Below are 20,445 nucleotides of genomic sequence, written 5' to 3'. Positions count from 1 at the left end.
TCGAAATAGCCTACTACATACTGCATACTGCACTCAGTTTATACTGGATATTGCATATTGGTCCTCGTATAGTAGTATGCAGTACAGTTTCCAGTATGTGACAAAAGCAAAGCATACTATGGGGCAGGGCCGGAGTGGGACACATTTTCAGCCCGGGAGTTTCATGTCCAAATCTGGCCCAAAATTATTTTTCCCTCCCAATCGGCCCAAACTAGAGACTGACATGAGCCGGCCCATCGGGAATCCTCCCGAATCTCCCGATTAGCCACTCCGGCTCTGCTATGGGGTCACGTGAACATAGCAAGAGTACCTGGCTGCAGGATGCAGTACGTACTGGAATATTTTGCAAAAGTGTATGTCATCTGGGGATGTTTCGCCTACTGGAAAAATGTAATTCTTTTTATTCGCATACTGCATACTACATACTGTTTTGGGGCCCAGCAGTACACCAGTAGTATGTAGTAGGCTATTTCGAACACAGCCACAGAGAACATTCAATACAGTAGGTTTCTGGTTCAAATCGGGTAGTGACAGAAACTGCCAAATTTATGTACTTCAACTGTTGCAGTTGGCCTGTCGGGGGCAGCAATACGCCTGTGCGGCAAATGCCAATAAAGTTACTTATCCGAGTATCTGTGCGTTACTATTTTTTGTCATTTTTTAGCTTTCTTCTTGTGTCTCGGGGAGTGACGTTGATATGAAGTCGATATATGGAATGCTGATCGCGGTTTGACGCAAACATTCAACATATATTTGGCTTTGGGTGGTAAATATTATCTGTGCTAACCGTTATGTCTGTTAAAAACAATCCCAATGAGCTGGGGTAACCAACGTGTCTCACGCATGCGTAAGATTGGCAGCCGTAAGGGTGCAGCATCTGTCGTAATACTTATCGGAAATTATGTTCAATTACGTCCATGCGTAATCAGGTTTATCCGATTACTGGATTGGAAATAGTAAATGTAAAATAACTCGTTACTGAAAAAAGTGGTCAGAGTAATGAGCTAAGTAATGCGTTACTGACCTCACTGGTTGCTTTCCACGCAAATCAACACCTATATTGGCAATTTTGTGGAAGGTCTGTTCATTTGTCATACTTGGTCATAGTAGAGATGATGACCACTGGAGTGGGAAGGTCTGGCCGGCTGTCTGTACAGGATCAGGCATTCCTCTCAATGAACTCATGGCTTTAGTACACATGTGTTTAGTACTCTTGGCTTTAGTACACATAGCTTTAGTATACATGTCTGGCAAGGTTCTCATGAAGTATGCTTCATGGATGAATGGTAGCTGTTACTGCATTATGTCAGATGATATGGATGTCATAGTTTCAAATCCATGTCTATATTACTATCTAATTCTCAAGATGCACACAGCTGCTTAAAATTTTGCATCTATAAGTCATCAAAGGGCCAGGTTTCTTGGATGCTGATTAAGATCTGGGACTACTTTGATTCAAATCATATACCCACAGTAAATCTATAATGAATATCATTATGCAAGTTAGCAAAATGTTAACATGCTCTTGCTTGGAATATTTTAAATGAATGCAGGGAGTGTGTCGAGCCAGTGAATTGCTGAGGAAACTTAACGATCTTAACGAGGAGACTGCTCCAGGGCTCTTAACGAGAAGACTGGTTCCAGCCCTCTTGTTTACAACACAATGTCATTCTATTCTAATTCACATCTAGGTCTTTTGATAGCAAATACACTGTGCATATCTGTTCATGTCCTATGTAGCTTCAAAACAATCATTTAAAATTTGTAATGTACTGAATGAATTAAAAATTACATTTATTAGTGCATACTTGTTCCAGATGAAAAAAATAACAATGTAATTGTCACGTTGAGGACCCCGGCCCCTCCCCTTTGGGCATGTGTATACGTGGTCCACGTGCTTTGTCTGCGTCTGTGGAACTCCGAGGTGATGGCTATGTCGTGTGATAATGTGTATCACCTGTGAATAGTCTCGTAATCACGTGGGGCTAATGTGGTTTGTCTATTTATTGTGCGCTCGCGCAGTGTCCTGTACTCGTCGTTGTCTAATGTTTACACGTTGTGTGAAGGCTTCTATGTTTTTCGTGCGCTTTATGCGCTTATCTGTCAATAAAGCAACCGTGGCGTCAGTCAGAAGGATTTCCGTGTCTCATCCTTTGCTACAGCCCCAGCGTCACAGTAATAATCTTGATCATAATTGGATTTTAAACATTAACATCTACTCATACATAAAACATAATTTAAAATAATTAGAATTACTACTAGTTATTTTAGTTCATAATTTTAAAACTGGACACCTTAAACAATGATTCAATTTTAAATTATGATTTTAGTTAAAATAATAAAATGTGTTAATGATACTAAAATATGTTTCATGTAGCCTCTGAATGGAACATATGAAATTTCACTTAGGGTGACAAGGACATAGAGTAATAAGAGTTTGGACCCAAAGTCTGGCATGGCACAATGTGCATGACAGTGCTTCCTACTCAAAACTCACAGATGGTGGTTTCCCCTTGAGCTCCATCTGTAGGCATCATTCCAGAGTGTGTTTGTGCTTTAATAAATATGGCCTTTGTTTGGTCCTTTATTGGACAAACAGCATGCACCTATCAGGGAGGTCATTCCAAAGAGCCTAATGCAATCTCAGATAGGCTGTGTGTTCTATTGTGAATGTTTTTTTTTTCACAATCATTTGTCAAATGTACCATGAATGGTTGATTATACTTACCTGTTTCATTTAAAGCATTGTCAGTTGGTAATTGTCGGTGTGTACATTTATTCTGGTATTTCTGTAGCAAACATTTCAGTGTTGATGTTGATCCAGCCCTTCACTATACTCTTGGCCCTGTGCTAAAATGGTTCTTTGCAGCATGAAATTGCAAAGAATTTGTTTCCCATTTTCTCCCCCCCCTTCTCTCTCTCTCTCTCTCTCTCTCTCTCTCTCTCTCTCTCTCTCTCTCTCTCTCTCTGTCTCTGTCTCTCATAAAACTTACTCTACATAATCTGTGGGTAAATACCGCCCTGTCTAGTATAGTTCTCAGTTGTTAATCTCATGGCAAGTAGCAGCATTAAAGAAACAGTTTTAGTGTGTGTGACAAAAATATTCCACAATATTCCAGAAGGTCTGGATGACTAAACTAGTACTTAGTATCGATTCGGTCATGCCAACCAAATACATGTGGAATTGTATGGTATAATCCAATATTATAATTAGAGATTTTTATTTTATTTTCTTTTATTATTTGGTAAGGTCCCAAGTTAACTTCATAACAGACATTTAATGGAGAAATATAATAGAAGCTAGGCAGTCGAGACTGGAGCATTTTTCACATTTATGCTCTTTATTTGCAATTGTCTGGCTCTGGCTCTATGCCTCCAATTCCTTTAAATGCAGTTTCATAAAAATTTCAGCAGGTCTATTCTGAGCTCTATGGCTACACACTCCCTCACCGTCACTGCTAGGGACTTAAAGGGGATTTTTAAGAGCTTTTGTGTGACATTAGATAAGTAGCAAGCTATTGAGCAAAGGCGCGCTTTCATCCGAGACCACAGCTCATCCGTTTCAGCTTGTGAAGCAAACACTTCACAAGCTGTGCTGGTACCCTCGCTTCAGAGGCAGGCTAGCTTCAACACATTTTTGTTGACATCTCACATTGTAATGCCAAACAAATAAAGAACCGCATTAAACTAATTGTATCAAACGTTGAATATGCAGTGTTTTTTATTTATTTATTGTTCTGGAAGATACTGGTTTTGTTTAGTTTTTTTGGAGGGGGGGGTGATTTTTTTACATTGCATCTCACTTGAACATGCTAGTACGGGGAACATACTGACAGTATAATAGCTTCTGTGAAGGAAAATAACATGCCATTTTCACAAAGCTGTGAGTGGAATATTGATAAGGGTTTCAAAAGCCCTAAACTCAACTAAGACTGCACCTCAGTTCCCTGTCACAATCAAAGGTGCGTTAAACTCATACCAATCGGACACTGGGTTGTAAGTCAACATTGAATAACCTGAATGAAATATGTCACTATCCGTGTAATATAGGCCTATGTCTCGTTATGAGAGAATTGTAGTCTATCATCTATCAAGCGCGGCCATATGTTGCTTTGAGTGCAGAGGGGACTGGGTTTACTCCAAAGCCTGACTTATCCGCAGCTTTACACACTCTAAGAAAGGATTTAGCCTTTAATTCTTGATTAGAATGTCTCTACTAAGCGAAAGCAGGGCGATACACTCAACAGATAGAACCTGCTGTCGAGAGTCATAGCACTCACTCGTCTTCAAGTTCACCATATTGTGAACACCATTGGGCATCAATACATTGTGATAGCTACTATTAGATAACACGGATTATTAAAATTAATAAAAATAATAATTGTCTAATTTCAAGCAGAGACACTTGGTTTTATTTCCCTTCGTATGAATTTGCATTCTTCTTGCCGAGCACAAGGCAGGAAAATTAATAAAACGTGGACCAGTGACAAATTTCATTTAGACATGCGTCTTACTAGATTGTAGGCTACCTCTGAAAACGTGACCAGACAACTGGAAGAAAAATGATTTATTTCGCGAGCTCAATGAGGCGTTTCCCGCCCCCTGCTGCTAGCAAGCACCCCGCCTGTGCTTCGCGCTCAGACTGCGAGTCTGGGTTTAACAGGCTTGTGCCTATAAGCGCGCTCTATGGACCTCTAGTCTGATAGGAGCTCGGATGCAAACGCCGGCACATTGCCGCGCAGTAAATTTCCAGCCCTGACGGACCTCACCAGAGCATCCATGACTTTACAGACTTGGCTGCTATACGGAGTTGGACTGACTTTAGCATCAGCGTTCTTTGCAACACAAGGTGAGTGAGTGTGTGAGTGAGTGATAAAAAGTTGATTTTGTGCTAATGTTTGTGTGTGGGGGTGGAGTGGTGGTGTTGGTGTTGGTGGTGGTGGTGGTGGTGGTGGTGGTGTGTGTGGGGGGGTGTTGGTGAGAGATTACATTACTTTGATGTGACTGAATATTATTTTCTTCACTATGAACAATATTTATCAAAGGGACAGACAGTCTAAAGCAGGTATCACCAAATGGCGGACCGCGGTCCGGATCCGGACCCGAACGCCGTCCTGTCCGGACCCAATCACATTCCTGATACGGACCCAAATGCCAAAAAAATTTTAACGGGAGACTATATTTTAAACCGGAGAATTTATTTTCAGACGAGTGTTACGTTCGCCCCCGCTCAACAACTTTCGTTCGCCCCCCCCCCCCCCCCCCCCCCCCCCCCCCCCCCCCCCCCCCCCCGCTCAACAACTTTCGTTCGCCAACACCCCCCCCCCCCCCCCCCGCTCAACAACTTTCGTTCGCCACCGCGGACCCGGACCTAAGGTCTGAGCTATCTGCCAAAAATGGACCGCGGAAAGATTTAATTGATTACCCCTGGTCTAAAGGTTGGGGTTTGGGGGAAAAGGTGTAAAATATTAATTCAACTGAACTGAATTAATTCTGCATTAATTAAATAAATAAACAACAACAGTGTGACAGTGGCATGAGAGTGTGGCTACAATCTAAATGAATACATTTATGTGAGCATGGAAAATCCATATAACGACTCTTTCATACACGCCTGTACTGCATTAATGTTTATGAGAGTGCTTTCTTTGTGGAAGGATGGATCAATGCCAAGCTTAACATTAGCTTGTGCTAAAATGCACAAGCTTATCCATTTACTTATGCTAAAATGAAAACCTATTAATTGCATAAAATGATTTTAATGTTGGTCATCCATATGAGTTATTGGAAAATTAAATGAGATCACATTAATTTAGCCATCCATACAACAGATGCATCAATCATCCCAAGCTGAACAATTTCCTGAACTGACTGAGCTTAATATTGTGCTATTTAGTAGCAATAAAATATTTTGGTACATAACGAAAATAGGTCCAACACATTAACTGTTGCGTCATTAAATCTTCTCAGAGCAAAGAATTAATAAATAAAAGAGCAACGTGAAGTAGATCCTGATAGTATAGTAGGTTCAAAGAGGCCATTTTAGTACCTGTTTCTGGAGCTTTAATATACTGATTTCACCCCCAACCTTCCGACCCCCCCCCCCCCCCCCCCCCAAGCTGAGAGCTTGTTTGACTGGATGAAACAAAATGGTTTGACTGGAATGCAACAGGAATGTCCTGATGTTTAATAAGTAAGCCAGTATGCTTGGCATAGTAAAAATGACCATGGAATCTTGCTTCATTCCCACATGGAAAAGAACTCTTCAGAGTACGCATGAAAAACAAACAACCAAAAAACAATTTTCTCTTCTGTATTAGCATGTTTATTATCGACTACGAAAATTTGCATAGAAACCTGAGAAACCTGTAATTTATGTTTTGCTTTTCTCTTTGATTACTTCCCTTTGTTATAATGCGTATCTTGTTTTCTTGGTGACAGTGATAGATGAAGAAACCATGCTGACATGTTCATTTTCTAAAAAATGTCATAAAGGCTCATTTCAATGTTATGTGTGTATGTCAGCACTGAAGGTCACCTGAAGACACTTTTGGAGGGAAACCAGACAAGATATGAGAAACTAAATTACCTTTTCAAGATGGGAGTACAGCATTCATTTTTGTTGCCTAATCAAACACAGTGATTGCCTTTCAGTACCATAACACAAAGTTGTTGATTCTGAGTACTTATTTTATCATCTTTAAACATTAGTGTTTGTATACAAAACAAAAAAAGCCACAAATTCCCCATTCACATGTGATTTTCAAAGCAGGACCCACATGGAGTTTTGGATCCAAATATCAGGACAGTTGTTGTGCAACAAAAGTTGTTGTTTTCCTTTCAAGTCCAAGGACTACAGTGCTATGGCTGTAACATCATCCATGGTCAGAGATATGTGGATGTGGGCTGCACCAACCCTGAGGTCATCACCTGCACTCATTCCCACAAAGGCTTTAAACATCGCTTCTGCATCAAGACACAGAGCAGTGAGTAGCCTCAATGTTCTATAATAATATTGGTCTGTGGAATGAAAACATCTGCACAGAAAAAATATGCAATTTCAATTTCAAAGATCAGTTAAATGATATACCAAACTATGTCTTCCAGAGTTTGCTGGAAATTGCACTGACTGTTTTATTGGGCTAAAATATCCAGGAAAATCTTTTTTCCTTGTCATTTAGATTTTTATGTGATGTGCCTGAATGATCTACATTTACTGCATGGGCTAAATCATTTTAAATCCTAGGAGTGGAGCGACCACTTTCAAGGACTGTTAATGCATTCTACACAAAATTACACCTTCTAATCTTAGACAAGAGACTATACTATACTTATGTATAATATGATTAGTATCATGTAATAATGATAATATACAAGTCCATGTTGCAAAGCTGTACATCAAAAGCAAGGTATTTCCATGAAGAACAATCAATACAGACACGATAGACATATTTACTATAAGATGTAGGATGAAACTCATCTTTATTAGAAATAAACAGATATACATTTATGATCACCTCACTATGTCAAATTTATACAGAGTCCTGCTAAACTTTCTGCATGCAGCAGATCCCAGTTTCCAAAAGACCTACATAGTCAATAATGAATCATTCTGATGTCCACCTAAGAGGCCATGTCAATCTTGCATACGTTTGAAGAGCACGCCGTGTTTGACCAATGGCTGAGGAAGCACAGGTTTCGGGGAATAATGGTGTCACAGACTGCTGATGACAGGCTTCTAAAATGCTCACGGGCCGGTGTCTCAAACAAGGCCCAGCCAGCCATATCAGGCTTTAGAGCACCGTCTTGGATTTGATCTGGACCCGCACTGTTTTAATCCCAGCAAAGAAGTATTTCAGTCCTGCAAGAGGGGAGTTGCATAACATGCTTAACGGCTTTGATTATGACCAAGTGCTGAATTTCTGGCCTGCTTCTTGGACATTGTGTATTAATGCAAACTGCACGTCCTAGAAATTACCTGTAAAGCAGGGACTAACAGCTGATACTAACAGCCTATTTCTAGCTCGATGCAGTCTTACAAATAATGGAAAGAAATCTGAGCAGAAAGAGGATGAAGGGAATTCTGATTTCACCTTATTTGACTTCTTTGCTTAGCTTAAGCATTTTGACAAGACGTTAATTTTTGCTGCTTAACTCGTTTTGCTGATTTCATAGTTTCCCAGGAAGAAGTTTATGTGCACTAAATATTCCTTTGTGAATACTCTAACTGATAAAACTAGAGTCAGACAGAACTATTAAACATTTTATTTATGGGATTTAAGTGAACTAAGACTGAGTGGATAAAATACTTTGACATCACTCTCAAAACATCTTACATTCACTACCAGTGGTATCTGTGGCAACAGGTATGATACACAAAAGTAGTATGAGTCTGTCTGAGTAAACCTTTGAAAAGCAAAAGATATGAATGAAATATTTGAGGCAGTCATCCTATATTCTTCCATGTGACAGTATTCAGCTCTGGAATTTAAATTTAAATCCTGCCATATAGTTTATAATCATTAAGAAATAGTGTAAATATAACTGACTTATCACATCAATACTCCTGACTCTGAAGTGAAGGGTCAGGAATAACCCCAATGGGTTTTATTTAAATTGAATAAATTAGCTATCAAATTCAGGATTGTATTTTAGAATGCTGCTATAATCATTGTCCTATAATTCCTTCCTCTGCAGCGGCTTTGGGAATTGTCCTGACAAGTGGTTGCGCTACCTCCCGCCACTGTCAGCAACAGGAGCTGCCGGGTGTGAGCATTCACTGCTGTAATTCGGACTTATGTAACAGGGCCCCCCACTGGCGCTCGCGCACATTGCATTATATCTGTGTGCTGGTTAGCCTCTTGACAACGTGGATGCAGCTGTGAGAAAGTTCTATGGAAACAGTGTTTTACCATTTTATATATTTGTTTGTTGTTTAAGCAGGTTTAAATTATGGATATAATTATCATTATGCTCCCAAATACAGTCAAGAAGTGGGAACTGAAGGAAAGACAAAGGTTGGGAAACATTTTATCCATGTCTGTAGAATTTGGTACTGTGCTCACAAGAATTATAGGACAATAATGTTACCTTTTAAAATCACTTGCGTTTTCAGAGGTTGATAGTTGGGCATTCAGATCAGTTGTCATTTCTTTTAAAAACTTGGTAAATGAGCCTGTTATGTTAAATGGAAAGGGGGCCCTCAGGGAAAGGGTTAAAAGTTTTTTTTCACACATTTCAATAGTGACTTCCCATGAGGACAAAGCTTATTTGTTAAAAGTTGAAATTATGATTTTTTTCTCAATAACTCTGTTCCAATCACTGTGATCATTGCTAGATATGTATCACTTTGTGTAAAATAAGTGAAGTCGTCCCGGCAGCACGTGACTAAGGTATGTAATTTCTACATCCATATGATAACGTGTTATTTGTCTTTCATGGTCCTGTACAAAATTGTATTTCATGTAATCGTTTAACACATTAAATCCTACATTTATATGCAGCTATTTTGTGCTGTCAGTGATCCATGTGTTGCATGGACATAACTGTTAAACCGTATTAAATACATTTAAGACACCATGCTGTTGTTTGGATAATTTAAAAAATCAAAATGGTTGCCTAAATTTGTACCGTACTGTGTCTTTAATGAACCACCACTACGCAAAGAATCCACACTAATGGAAGGGCTTAAACGTTTGTATGGATGAGCAACCACAGTATGAAAAAAACTATTTTACATATAGACTGAAGTGGCAAACGATTATTTCTCCAAGGACCACATGTAACCAAATCACCCGACGCCTACATTAAATTAGCCAACGTTCTCTTGTAAAACGCGAGACTTACACGAATATCTTGTCCCTTAAACAAAAACTGTGGCCATTTCCATTGTAAAAGAACATAACATGTTTAATATCTAGCCTATGCTGTCTTTATTATCAATGAAAATCCACAATTTCTAATTATTTTAATGGGTATACGACCGTGCATAAATTAATTAAAGGACGTTGCATTAAATGACATAAGCGATAGAGTGAACGAAGAGTTAACGGTCCTGCATCCATTCTATCTATACTACCGTCTCAAAGAGGTTGTCATTTCGCTACAGTAAAATTCAACGTCCACCTCTTAATTGCTGCAAATGATGGTTACACTGGTGTGTGTAGCTATCTTAGTTTTTAGTCACTAGCCCACCAGGTGTAACCTGTCGTACCCTTCCACAACAGCAACAAACCATACATTTTAAGATTTCTTTCTACAGCAATCACATTTATGCTATCTAAAATGTATCTGAAATTATATCCTGCATAGACGTCCTTTGTCCCACGATCACAGTGTATACGACAGAGGAAACCCTGTGCGGCGCCATCTTGGATAGTCAGTCTCTCTCCAACCCAGGATAACCTGCAGATCCCTTCGGGAAGCTCAAGGCACTGAAATAAACAACAAAATCCTTGGTAAGGACACATACCATATAATATATGATTGAAATGTTGTCTGTCTCTACGAAATCGACACCATTCATGTTTCAGCATACCTTTTAGAGTGAATGTTTAGAGAAACAACACCTGGTTAGCAAGCTAACTAGCTCGCTAGCTAGCAAATACAGCAACATAGCTAGATAACCAATTCACTCAGGTATGTGTCCTGCTACCCACCTCTCCAGCTAGCTAACTACCCAGCATAGCTTTGTTAGCAAGGTAGCTGGTGCAGAATGAACACTGGTGGGCAGTTGGTGTCGTTAGGAAAACAGGAAGAAGGTGACTAGACGACACCCAAACCAATTTTGGTCGTATTTGGAATGTAACCTATAACATTAAAATTGTTTTTATATCGTTAAGATATACATTTTCTTCAATCGAGATTGCTTTATTGCAGGTAGGAGGATGATTTTATTCGGAGATGTTTAGCAAGTTCACAGTTAAGTCGGTAATGTTTAATAGTAGCGAGCCAGCTCCTCGGAAGTAACTGTTGGTGTGTAGTTAAACAGCTTATGACACGCTGTATAACATGTAAGATTGCTATGATACGTCGGTGCACATATAACGATATCTCCAAACGCGCATTTATTGTAATTTCGACAATGGGTATCCAAATATGATTCCGTGTTAGCTGGCTAGTTACATAGCTTTTCCTAGCTAGCAATGCTAACGTTGCCTGACTGGTTAAATTAGCTCGGTAGTTAATAGCAACTCCAAATACCATTGTCACTGCACAGACTAAGCGGTTGTAGTGTAGTTTACGTTACCGTAACCTGCTTCTTTATTCTAAAGAATCAGTTGCCAAATCGATGGGTTTGAAAAAGTGTAAGTTAGTGTCTACTTTAAATGGTTAGCTAGCTAGCTAGGTCTTCATTGAGTCAAATGTAACTGCTTACTGGACTGTGACGAGCAGGCCGGAGCATCAACGGGTGTAATCTTAGTTATGGCGAACAAGTCGTCTAGTTCAGGGTGGCTAGATTGGTTAGGGTGAGGAACTGTATTAACGCACAATAATGCGCTCACTGACGCGTTATAAAAACCTAAGGCCATGAAAGGCATGTGAAAGAAAAATAAGTAGTTTGAACCAAACAGGGAAGTACTGAAACTGCATCCTGATCACAAGTTTTCCACTGCCTCTCTTTAGATGCAACTAAACCCTGTTAAGAGGTTTTTTTTAAACAGTTGTTTTCAGTTTTACACTATTGTGGTGCAAGAATTTATTAGTAGAGGTTGCTGTCCACTGATGTGAAATCAGATTTGTGATTTGTCTCGGGTCTGCTTTTGTAAGGACACTTGCTTCCATGAAAGTGGGTGTGTGCTGTTTGACTGGTGAGATACATGAAGGTCCCTGAAGCAGTTTGCATGGACAACTTGTTTGTGAGACTGACAGAGTTGTGCCATGTCACAGATGTAGTCTAATGAAAGCAGCACATGGTGCAGGGTCATGTGAGGGGAGGAGAAGTCTGAGGAGGCACTGAGGGCTCACTGAATCTTTGACACGGGGACCTTTCTGAAAGGTGTGGTTGGGGCATCATAGCAAGGATCTGAAACATTGCACAACCAGAAACTGCTATCGTGACACATTTTTCAGTTTTTTGCTTTGCAAGATAAGATTGTTTGCAGGCAAAAAAAGTTATCCTGAAATGATTGTAACCTCAGGGACAGGTTTGACTGCTCTACAGGGAAACGCCATTGGTTAGGAAAACCCTTTTCAGAAAAGTCTCTTCTGTTGTGGGAAGTCTGAATAATTTGTTCTATGGTAAGGTAATTCATGCTATGTTCACTGCATTGTGCTTGAGGTAACATTTAAGCAACTATGCTTACATGATTGTGGATCATATAATGTAGCCACTCAAACTAAGATTGCTGCTGAGCCCAACAACAAGGACCCTTAACATAAGGATGCCATCCTTTCTCTCTTCTGTTCTTGTCAAGCCTGACTGACTACGGCTCACATTACAGTTGGAACTGAAGCACTTCGAGCATAGAACAGTCATCTGCTCTTCGGCAGTCTGGTTTTTGTCTCATCTTATTACAGCCTGTGCAGTCTGTTTCTTTGCATAACAGAATTGGATTAGTGATTAGAATATTTTTCATCAGGAGCGGACTGGAACTCATGCATGTCATAGCTGCAGCTCTCTGCCATTGTTTACAGCTCTTGATTCATTAGTTATTCATTTCACTAGTGACTTCCCTTGAGGACAAAACGTCTTTGGCATGGCATTAGTTTAATGAGTTAATTTAATTGTTCCTTGAGGGCCCAAGACACTAATTTAATTTGAATGTTGTAATAAAATATTTTAGTCCGATTACAGAAAGAAATTGTATGTATGTACTGTAGAAATTGTGCTGTGAAGGCATTAATACAGCCAAAAATAATTAACTGTGGATCAAAACATTCTTATTTATGTTTCATTGGAAATTGAAGTTTATACACAGATTGGATGAGCCCATTTGACTGAATTATGTCAGCTAAAATGTTTGTGTGATTGCTGCCAAGAAGTTTGAAAGCCATACCCCATTCACCTGCAGAAAGAGGTCAAGACTGCTTCATATGCCTGCAAGCAGGTGCTGAACACTGACTCTGCCCAGCTGCTGGTGCTCAGGATGTGCACGTGTAGGGAAAGTGTGGGTAAATCACAGTGAAATATCCAGTGTTGGATTGGGTGGGTCCTGTCACGGTAAAGCACAGCTCAGCACTGAAGTGACTCCAGTGCGGAACACATGGCCTCGTCAGCATTGGTAACCATGATGCACTATGGTGGTCTGGTCTAGAGGTCTGCGCAGGACTGCTTTTTTAATCCCGCTTGTTTTAGTCCCGCTCCCGCCCGCTCCCACCAAAAAATCGCTTGTTTTAATCCCGCACCCGCCCGCCACATACTCATTTCTGTCGCCCCCGCCCGCAATCCTCATATGAATTGAATTAATTAAATTTAGTACTTGAAATTTTCTTATGTATTTATTAAAACAGCAATATATTGATGGATCGCGCTGTGCCATTTCTTACCACAGTCCAAACACATGCCGTCAGGTGACCACCAACACTTTCTGACATCTATCACAACAAGCAAATGGTAGACAATTTCCATCTCCAATAATTACAATGGAATATGACTTCCATACATCAGACTTTCCTGTAGTTGGCTTAATTGTGGTGTATTCACCTGTTTTAATTAAATTTTCCACAGCTGAAACTGGTTGACCTTCTACAGTCTCTGCCATTTCTGTATCAAAATGATGCACACTTCATGTTCACGTGATCAGTTGCTTAGCCAATATATTGAATTAGTTTATTGCTTACTTACTGAATGATTAGATGTTTTCGTCCTGTTCCTTATGCATGGAAATCAATGCGTTGTTATTATTATAATTGTCTAGACTATTTATTAATTGGCGGGATTTTTCTACATGTATATGCGGTAGGGCTGAACGATTTTGGAAAATAATCTAATTGCAATTTTTTATCTATAAATTGCGATTGCGATTTAAAATCGCGATATTTTCCCACTGTTTTCAGGAAACTGTTCCGGTATTTTTTATACAGCTCAGATACAGGGTTGCCAACTTTTCAAGATCGCTTGGAGTGGAATGGACTAAATTTAAGTATTATTATTATATCGTGATCGATCGCCTGTGGTTGGCGCCAGAGCGAACTAGTAACTTTTTAGTCTAAGACGCTCAATGCGTGAGAGTTGGCAGCCCTGCAGGTATAGCAACTTGGCTAAAATATGTGCGTGAGGCCATTTGGTAGCGCATATCCAGTGTGTTTAACAAAGCCGTGAAGCCGGGCTTGTTCACTATATTAACGGGCATCATGTTTTTCACTATGAACTCCGTTACTGCCCGAGTTATTTCAGCGTTATTTCAGTTATTTCTTCGAATTCTATCCATAAGGAGTTACACTTTCAAACGGTTCGGTCAGTGAACCCTGTCTGCTGGACCGGTGAAGCTATGCGATTCATCCGTGCTTTAAATCTTATTGCGCCTATATGCGTGATTTTACGGTATTTCGCTGCTCACCGCATACTAAGGCTGTATAATCGCAGAGAAACACTTTTGCGTATTTGAAGACGCAGCACTGGTCGTTGACATTTTAGCCTTACAAATATCATACGAGGCTTTGTGGTGTTTTTTTAATGCTGAAGAAGGTTTGTAGTGTTACCTCGCGTCATAGCAACAGTAGCAAGGCACGTTTTGCAGGGTACCTGACGTTGAGCAGCATCTTTTTAAAAGCCAAAGTAATTTCACACAACTGATGTGCTGCCCTCTTTGGTATTAGACTTTCAGTTGTGTCAGCTTCTGTCGAGCCTGAAGCCATTGTGCAACAAGTTAAAGTGCGCTGTGTTAACTTCACTTCTCCACCTCCCTGCCTCCTGCTCGGGTTTGCTCCGTTCGTACTCGGCTCGGCTCGCTCCCAAGTCACGTGACCAGTTTAAATCGCAGCCTGTGCGATTAGAGAATCGTGTTTTAAAATATCGCGAGATTATCGCAAATGCAATTAATCGTTCAGCCCTAATATGCGGTCCCGCTCCCGCATCGCCTGGACTAATTAAACTCCCGCTCCCACCAGTAACAATTAAATTATGTCCCGCGCCGCAAGATATTCTGACGGGTCCTGCGGGATTACCGCGGGAGTGCAGACCTCTAGTATGGACTTCCTGTCGTCACTTATGTTTAGTTTTTTCTTGCTCTTATTGTTTTCAGAGCCACGATGGCCACAGCACCGTACAACTACTCCTACATCTTTAAGTACATCATCATCGGTAAGTAAAACTGAGTGTGTGTGAAGGTAATCCGCAGGTCAGACGGCGCCACCTCTTGTGGGCAGGTGTATTACATGCCATCTGCTGGCAGCCTGTCTTCTGTTCATATTTCACCTGTGATGACTACTCAGCCCCCCCTGCTCCCTGTTACTCCCATCATGAGCCTAGAGCTGGTCATCGAGTGCTTTCTCATCATTGGCACCAGACGGGGCCACAGGTGTCATGGTTGTGTGTGGACTTTAACACCTCCTTTCTGCTCTTTCCTCAGGGGACATGGGGGTAGGGAAGTCATGCTTGCTTCACCAGTTTACAGAAAAGAAATGTAAGTACGACACTCGCTAGTGTGAACCCGCTGTCATTCAGACGCATGTGTGAGGCAAGCGAGGTTGATGGTTTTAATGTGGTGAAGGGGCTCTTGACGGTGAATAGTGCCTGATTGGCCGTGTGGCGGAGTGCATCGTCACGTCGGCGCTTCTCAGGGGAAGAGCCTGGCTTCAATAGGCCAGCGGAAGTGCAGATGTGCTGCTCACACTCACCCGGGGCATCCTGCGCCCACCCGCACAAAAGGCCCATTGAGAGCGCAGAACAAATGGAAGGAGTGTGTGCGCGTGTGTGTGTGTGTGTGCGCGCGTGTGTGTGTGTGTGTGTGTGTGTGCGCGCGTGTGTGTGTGTCTCTTCAGGTTTGAAGAGTCCCCTCTCCTCATTTGCACACTGAAGTAAAAACCAAAAATGAAAGGTTGCAGGGTGCATCAGAGGGAGAGGGAGGGCATAGAAATTCAGCATCAGTGTGTGAAGTGGTAAACCCAGCTGTTCTGGCATTCAACATGTGACAGACACAGGGTAGAATGTCTCTTCACTTTCATTAGGGTTATTTGTCTCCTTCTGCCAGAACAGGCAGGAACACATCTTGGCAAATGTCTGTGTGAATCTTTATGCGTTCAAAAATACTCACCTCTTTGAACATGGGCCCAACCTGTTTCTGTGTGTACACAGACATCGACAGGTATAGTCTTTGTGTATGTGTGCGCAGGTGTAGTCTTCGTGTGTGCATGTACGTATAGTCTGTGTGTGTGTGCACAAGCATTGTGTGTGTGTGTGTGTGTGGATGTAGTCTCTGTGTGCCTCAGCAGGAGCGCCCTGCTTCTATGCACAGTGAATGGGACCTGGTGTAATTACTGTTATTAGCTTTAAACACCCAAGTTAATTACAACAGGAATGACACTTGTAGCAATGTAGTCAGGCTAAGAGTGCCTTTTGGTTTCATTAATGTTGACCACTGTAGGCCTTCTGAGAGGGTCATCCACATGGATCATTCATTCAAGGCCGTATGAATGTAAATAAAACAGATGTTTAGTAAACGCTGATTAGTAGGGGCTGTATTGCACTGCATGACTGCTGAACTGTGCTATGGGGAATAAAGACTCAAAGCCGCTACATGATCGTATTCAAATATATGGATCGTATAGTGTGTGTGTCCGAAATCTTGTATTGTGTACATTCTCTTTTGTGGGGAAGGTCTCGTCTCTGTATAAGATCCTATGAACCCCTGCTTTCCCCTCAGTCATGGCGGACTGCCCTCACACAATCGGCGTGGAGTTCGGGACGCGAATAATCGAGGTGAGCGGGCAGAAGATTAAGCTGCAGATCTGGGACACGGCGGGGCAGGAGCGCTTCCGGGCGGTCACGCGCAGCTACTACAGGGGCGCCGCCGGGGCCCTCATGGTGTACGACATCACAAGGTACGCCCCCTTCTGGTTGGCCTGAGCTGGGAAAGCGCTGTAAGGATGTTCCACCCGCACGTCGCCCCGCACCTGCCCCTCAGTTCCCTCAGAATGAAGAAATGTTATCAGCTACCTGCCAAGTCGACACAGCAGCTGTCTGTCCCTGAGGAGGACCCTGTCCCTGAGGAGGACCCTGTCCCTGTTGGGTTTGGCCAGCCGGCCCAGAAAGGCTCTAATGTTCTGAACAGGGATGCAGGTTCCGTTTCGCGGGGGAACACTGTTTACACTAGCGTATTATATATTGAATTAACGCTGTTGAATACACTAGCTGTTTTGTATCTGAACACGTGATGTTACAGGATGTGGTCAAATAAACGTTTTTAGTAGATTTATGCTTCACCAAAGATTTGCTACAGTAGACATGATGGTGTCAGGACGTCTGCTGTCATGACAACCAGTGTTCTCTCTTTCCCTGTGCTCCCGTGTGCATGTGTGTGTGTGTGTGTGTGTGTGTGTGTGTGTGTGTGTGTGTGTGTGTGTGTGTATGGCAGGAGAAGCACATACAACCACCTCAGCAGTTGGTTGACTGATGCAAGGAACCTCACTAACCCCAATACTGTGAGCACCCCCACACACACGGACTTCATGATGGAACTTTCACCACTTCCTTTACATTTTGTGTTTAGTTTTGTTTGTTTGTTATTTTAAGTGTGGAAACTTGTCTATTTGTAGGTGATCATTCTCATAGGCAACAAAGCGGACCTGGAAGCTCAGCGAGACGTTACGTATGAGGAAGCCAAGCAGTTTGCAGAAGAGAACGGTGAGATGCTTCACACCAGACTTGACTATTACTGATGCAAAACATTATTCATAAAACATACAGTGAAAGGTACGATTTGATATGCTGCAGCTTTAGCCGGAACACATCAACCCCAACTGATATGTGCACGTTTCCCTGCAGGATTGCTATTCCTGGAAGCAAGTGCAAAAACGTAAGTTAACAGTAATGTCAGTACTGGCCACTTCCAAATCCTCAGGTTGACCTCAGTCCCAGCCCCAATCTTAACACACTACAATGTGGGTAAAGTAAGTAGGGTTCTGTTGGGCGCCACTCTCGTGACCTGTGAACGGGCCCTGACTGACTGCTGTCCCATTGCTGCCCGACAGAGGCGAGAATGTGGAGGATGCTTTCCTGGAGGCGGCGAAGAAGATCTACCAAAACATCCAGGATGGCAGCCTGGACCTAAACGCAGCAGAGTCGGGGGTCCAGCACAAGCCCTCTGCTCCTCAGGGCGGCCGGCTAACCAGCGAGCCACAGCCTCAGAGGGAAGGATGTGGCTGCTAATGACCAACACTACAGGCCTACATACCCACCTACCCCACCCAGCACCACCACCCCCAATACCCTTCACCCCATCCAGGCCCACACCCACCTCGTCCTGACCCACAGGGGGAGCATGAGCAAAGGCTGACCGGGAGGGCGCGACGGACATGACTGGCTGTTTGTCGTCTTCTCCCTCTTTCACTGCTTACTTGTTCACCTGTCTCTCCCCTCCCCCTCTCCTTCAAGCTGACTACATCTGGCACTCTTCACTGTCACTGGATACATCATGTGGTACAGTCCTGTTGCAGGAAAACCTGAGCATACTGACTAAGAGCTGAACCAAGCAGGCTGGTTTTTTTTTATTAATTCATTGTACAGCTCAATAACAATTCAAAGGTTATCCAAGAGAATCTCTCAATCCAGGGCTTTGTAGAAAGTAGCCCTGGGTGATTTATGTACATCTGTCTCTCCTGCGTGGTTTAGTTTCTAATACCTGTATTATTTATGAAAACAGGATTTACTGAGATGAATAATTAAGTCTGGCTCTCAGCTCTGAGGGACTGAAATGATTATAATGTCAGGTATGATGTGGCTATGGGAAAACGTGGCACACAATAGTTCAGTGACTTACTTTGAAGTCATTTGGACAGTGTTGGTTCACCAGGTGGTGGTTAAGTTTGTGTTGGTCAGTGAGATTTCTGACCTGTATTTCATTCTGTCCATCGCCTGTGACTTACAGAGAGAACGCCCAGTCAAGGTCTCAGAACATTGCTTCCCAATGCAGTACATACAATGCTGAATTGTTGAGAGCAGCCACCTTAGACATTGAATGCAGGTTATATACAGACAGAACATGGAAAAGATTTGGGCAGAGGGGGAATTCTCATCAGTGTAATTGTATATGGGTAGGTAGCAGGCAGCACACACACTGTGTGTGTGTGTGTGTAAGTTCTTGTTTGGGGCTGGAGTGGGGTCTTTTATCATCTGTCTTTCGCACTTTAAAGAAAGGTGCCTCCCTGTCCCCACTTTTTAAATTATTTCTTCCCCTGATCATTTCATTGCAACGATTCCCTCCACCTTCCTTTCCTTTTTGACCACATCCAATAGAACTTTGTTTGTCTTGACCAGCATTTTTTGTTGCCTTATTATATAATTAAATGTTAATATTACCATCACTGTTTAATCTTACTTTGCTGCACTTAACATACTGCAGATTGGACATCTTTGTCAAAATAAAACATGCTGTTTTACAATATTGCTATATTTTATTTTAGATCTTTGAGAAGTATGGCAGAAAAAAGCTTTGCATATGTTTTGTCTGTACATTTGACTGGCTGCTGTCATATAGGCTTGTATAGTAACACCACAGACCTCGCAGAACAGCTTCCACTGCAGTGCTCGGGATCTACTTTATAATTTCATTCATGTACCATATGAAATGCTTTTCTTATTCAGCAGCTGTATATAAGGCTAAATATCTGTTGGTGATGATGCAAGGGGGGGGGGGGGGGGGGGGACAACAGCACGGGCTCTAATGTATAGCTAATTGTGAGTCACTGCTATCTCTTACCTAGGAAACTTAACATTTTCTTACTAAATGTGTGTATGGACAGACTCACTCTCTGGGCACTAGATGTTCTGTTCAAATTCCACAGTACAGGTTTGCTAGCTGAAAGTAGCAAACTCAAAGCAGGGACTGGTGCAGCACTTATGTTTGCAGATCTGCATATATGTGGCAAACAGAGCAAACAAATTTACTTTATCATTTTATCCATGTCCTTAACTCTTACACCAGGAGGATTTCATGTTGTCTGAAAGGTGATTGCTATGTTTGCTTTGCTGTAGGGGGAGTGAAGGTTTTAGGGTTTAGTCCTGCTGCCCTGCCCTCTCTGCTGTCTGAATCACCACTACTGGCTGTGTGTTCATACAAACTTAAAACGTATGTATAAATGTATACATATGTATACATTTTGAAGGAGCTGTGCTAACATTTAAAATGCATTCTTGCGTGTATATGATTAAGATGTTGACATTTTGATTTGAATAATAATAAAATGTTCTAGAGAGAAAAGATTCTTTTGGAGGTGCTGAATATTTTTTTAAAGGAGTGATTGGCTAGTATAGTTTTAATTACATGGACATGTTTCACCTTGCAC

At 41.8% G+C, this 20,445-nt stretch overlaps 1 protein-coding gene across 2 annotated transcripts; it reads left to right on the top strand.

Moving 5' to 3' along the window:
- Nucleotides 1-10,163: 10,163 nt before the first annotated feature.
- Nucleotides 10,164-20,360, top strand: rab14l (RAB14, member RAS oncogene family, like). Of its 2 annotated transcripts, none has more exons than XM_077011987.1 (8): nucleotides 10,164-10,457; nucleotides 15,186-15,244; nucleotides 15,513-15,566; nucleotides 16,806-16,983; nucleotides 17,517-17,583; nucleotides 17,698-17,785; nucleotides 17,927-17,957; nucleotides 18,133-20,360. In XM_077011987.1, exons 2-8 carry the CDS (start codon nucleotides 15,193-15,195, stop codon nucleotides 18,308-18,310), a joined length of 648 nt encoding a protein of 215 aa, XP_076868102.1. In that variant the 5' UTR covers nucleotides 10,164-10,457; nucleotides 15,186-15,192; the 3' UTR covers nucleotides 18,311-20,360. The 2 variants fall into 2 exon arrangements, with proteins under 2 accessions (XP_076868102.1, XP_076868103.1); XM_077011988.1 differs by lacking the exon at nucleotides 10,164-10,457 and adding an exon at nucleotides 10,738-10,878.
- The last annotated feature ends 85 nt before the right edge of the window (nucleotides 20,361-20,445 follow it).

The sequence above is a fragment of the Brachyhypopomus gauderio genome, chromosome 7, assembly GCF_052324685.1.
Source record: "Brachyhypopomus gauderio isolate BG-103 chromosome 7, BGAUD_0.2, whole genome shotgun sequence".
NCBI lineage: Eukaryota > Metazoa > Chordata > Actinopteri > Gymnotiformes > Hypopomidae > Brachyhypopomus > Brachyhypopomus gauderio.
Note: the sequence above shows the minus strand (reverse complement) of the source record. Positions and strands in the feature narration are given on the sequence as shown.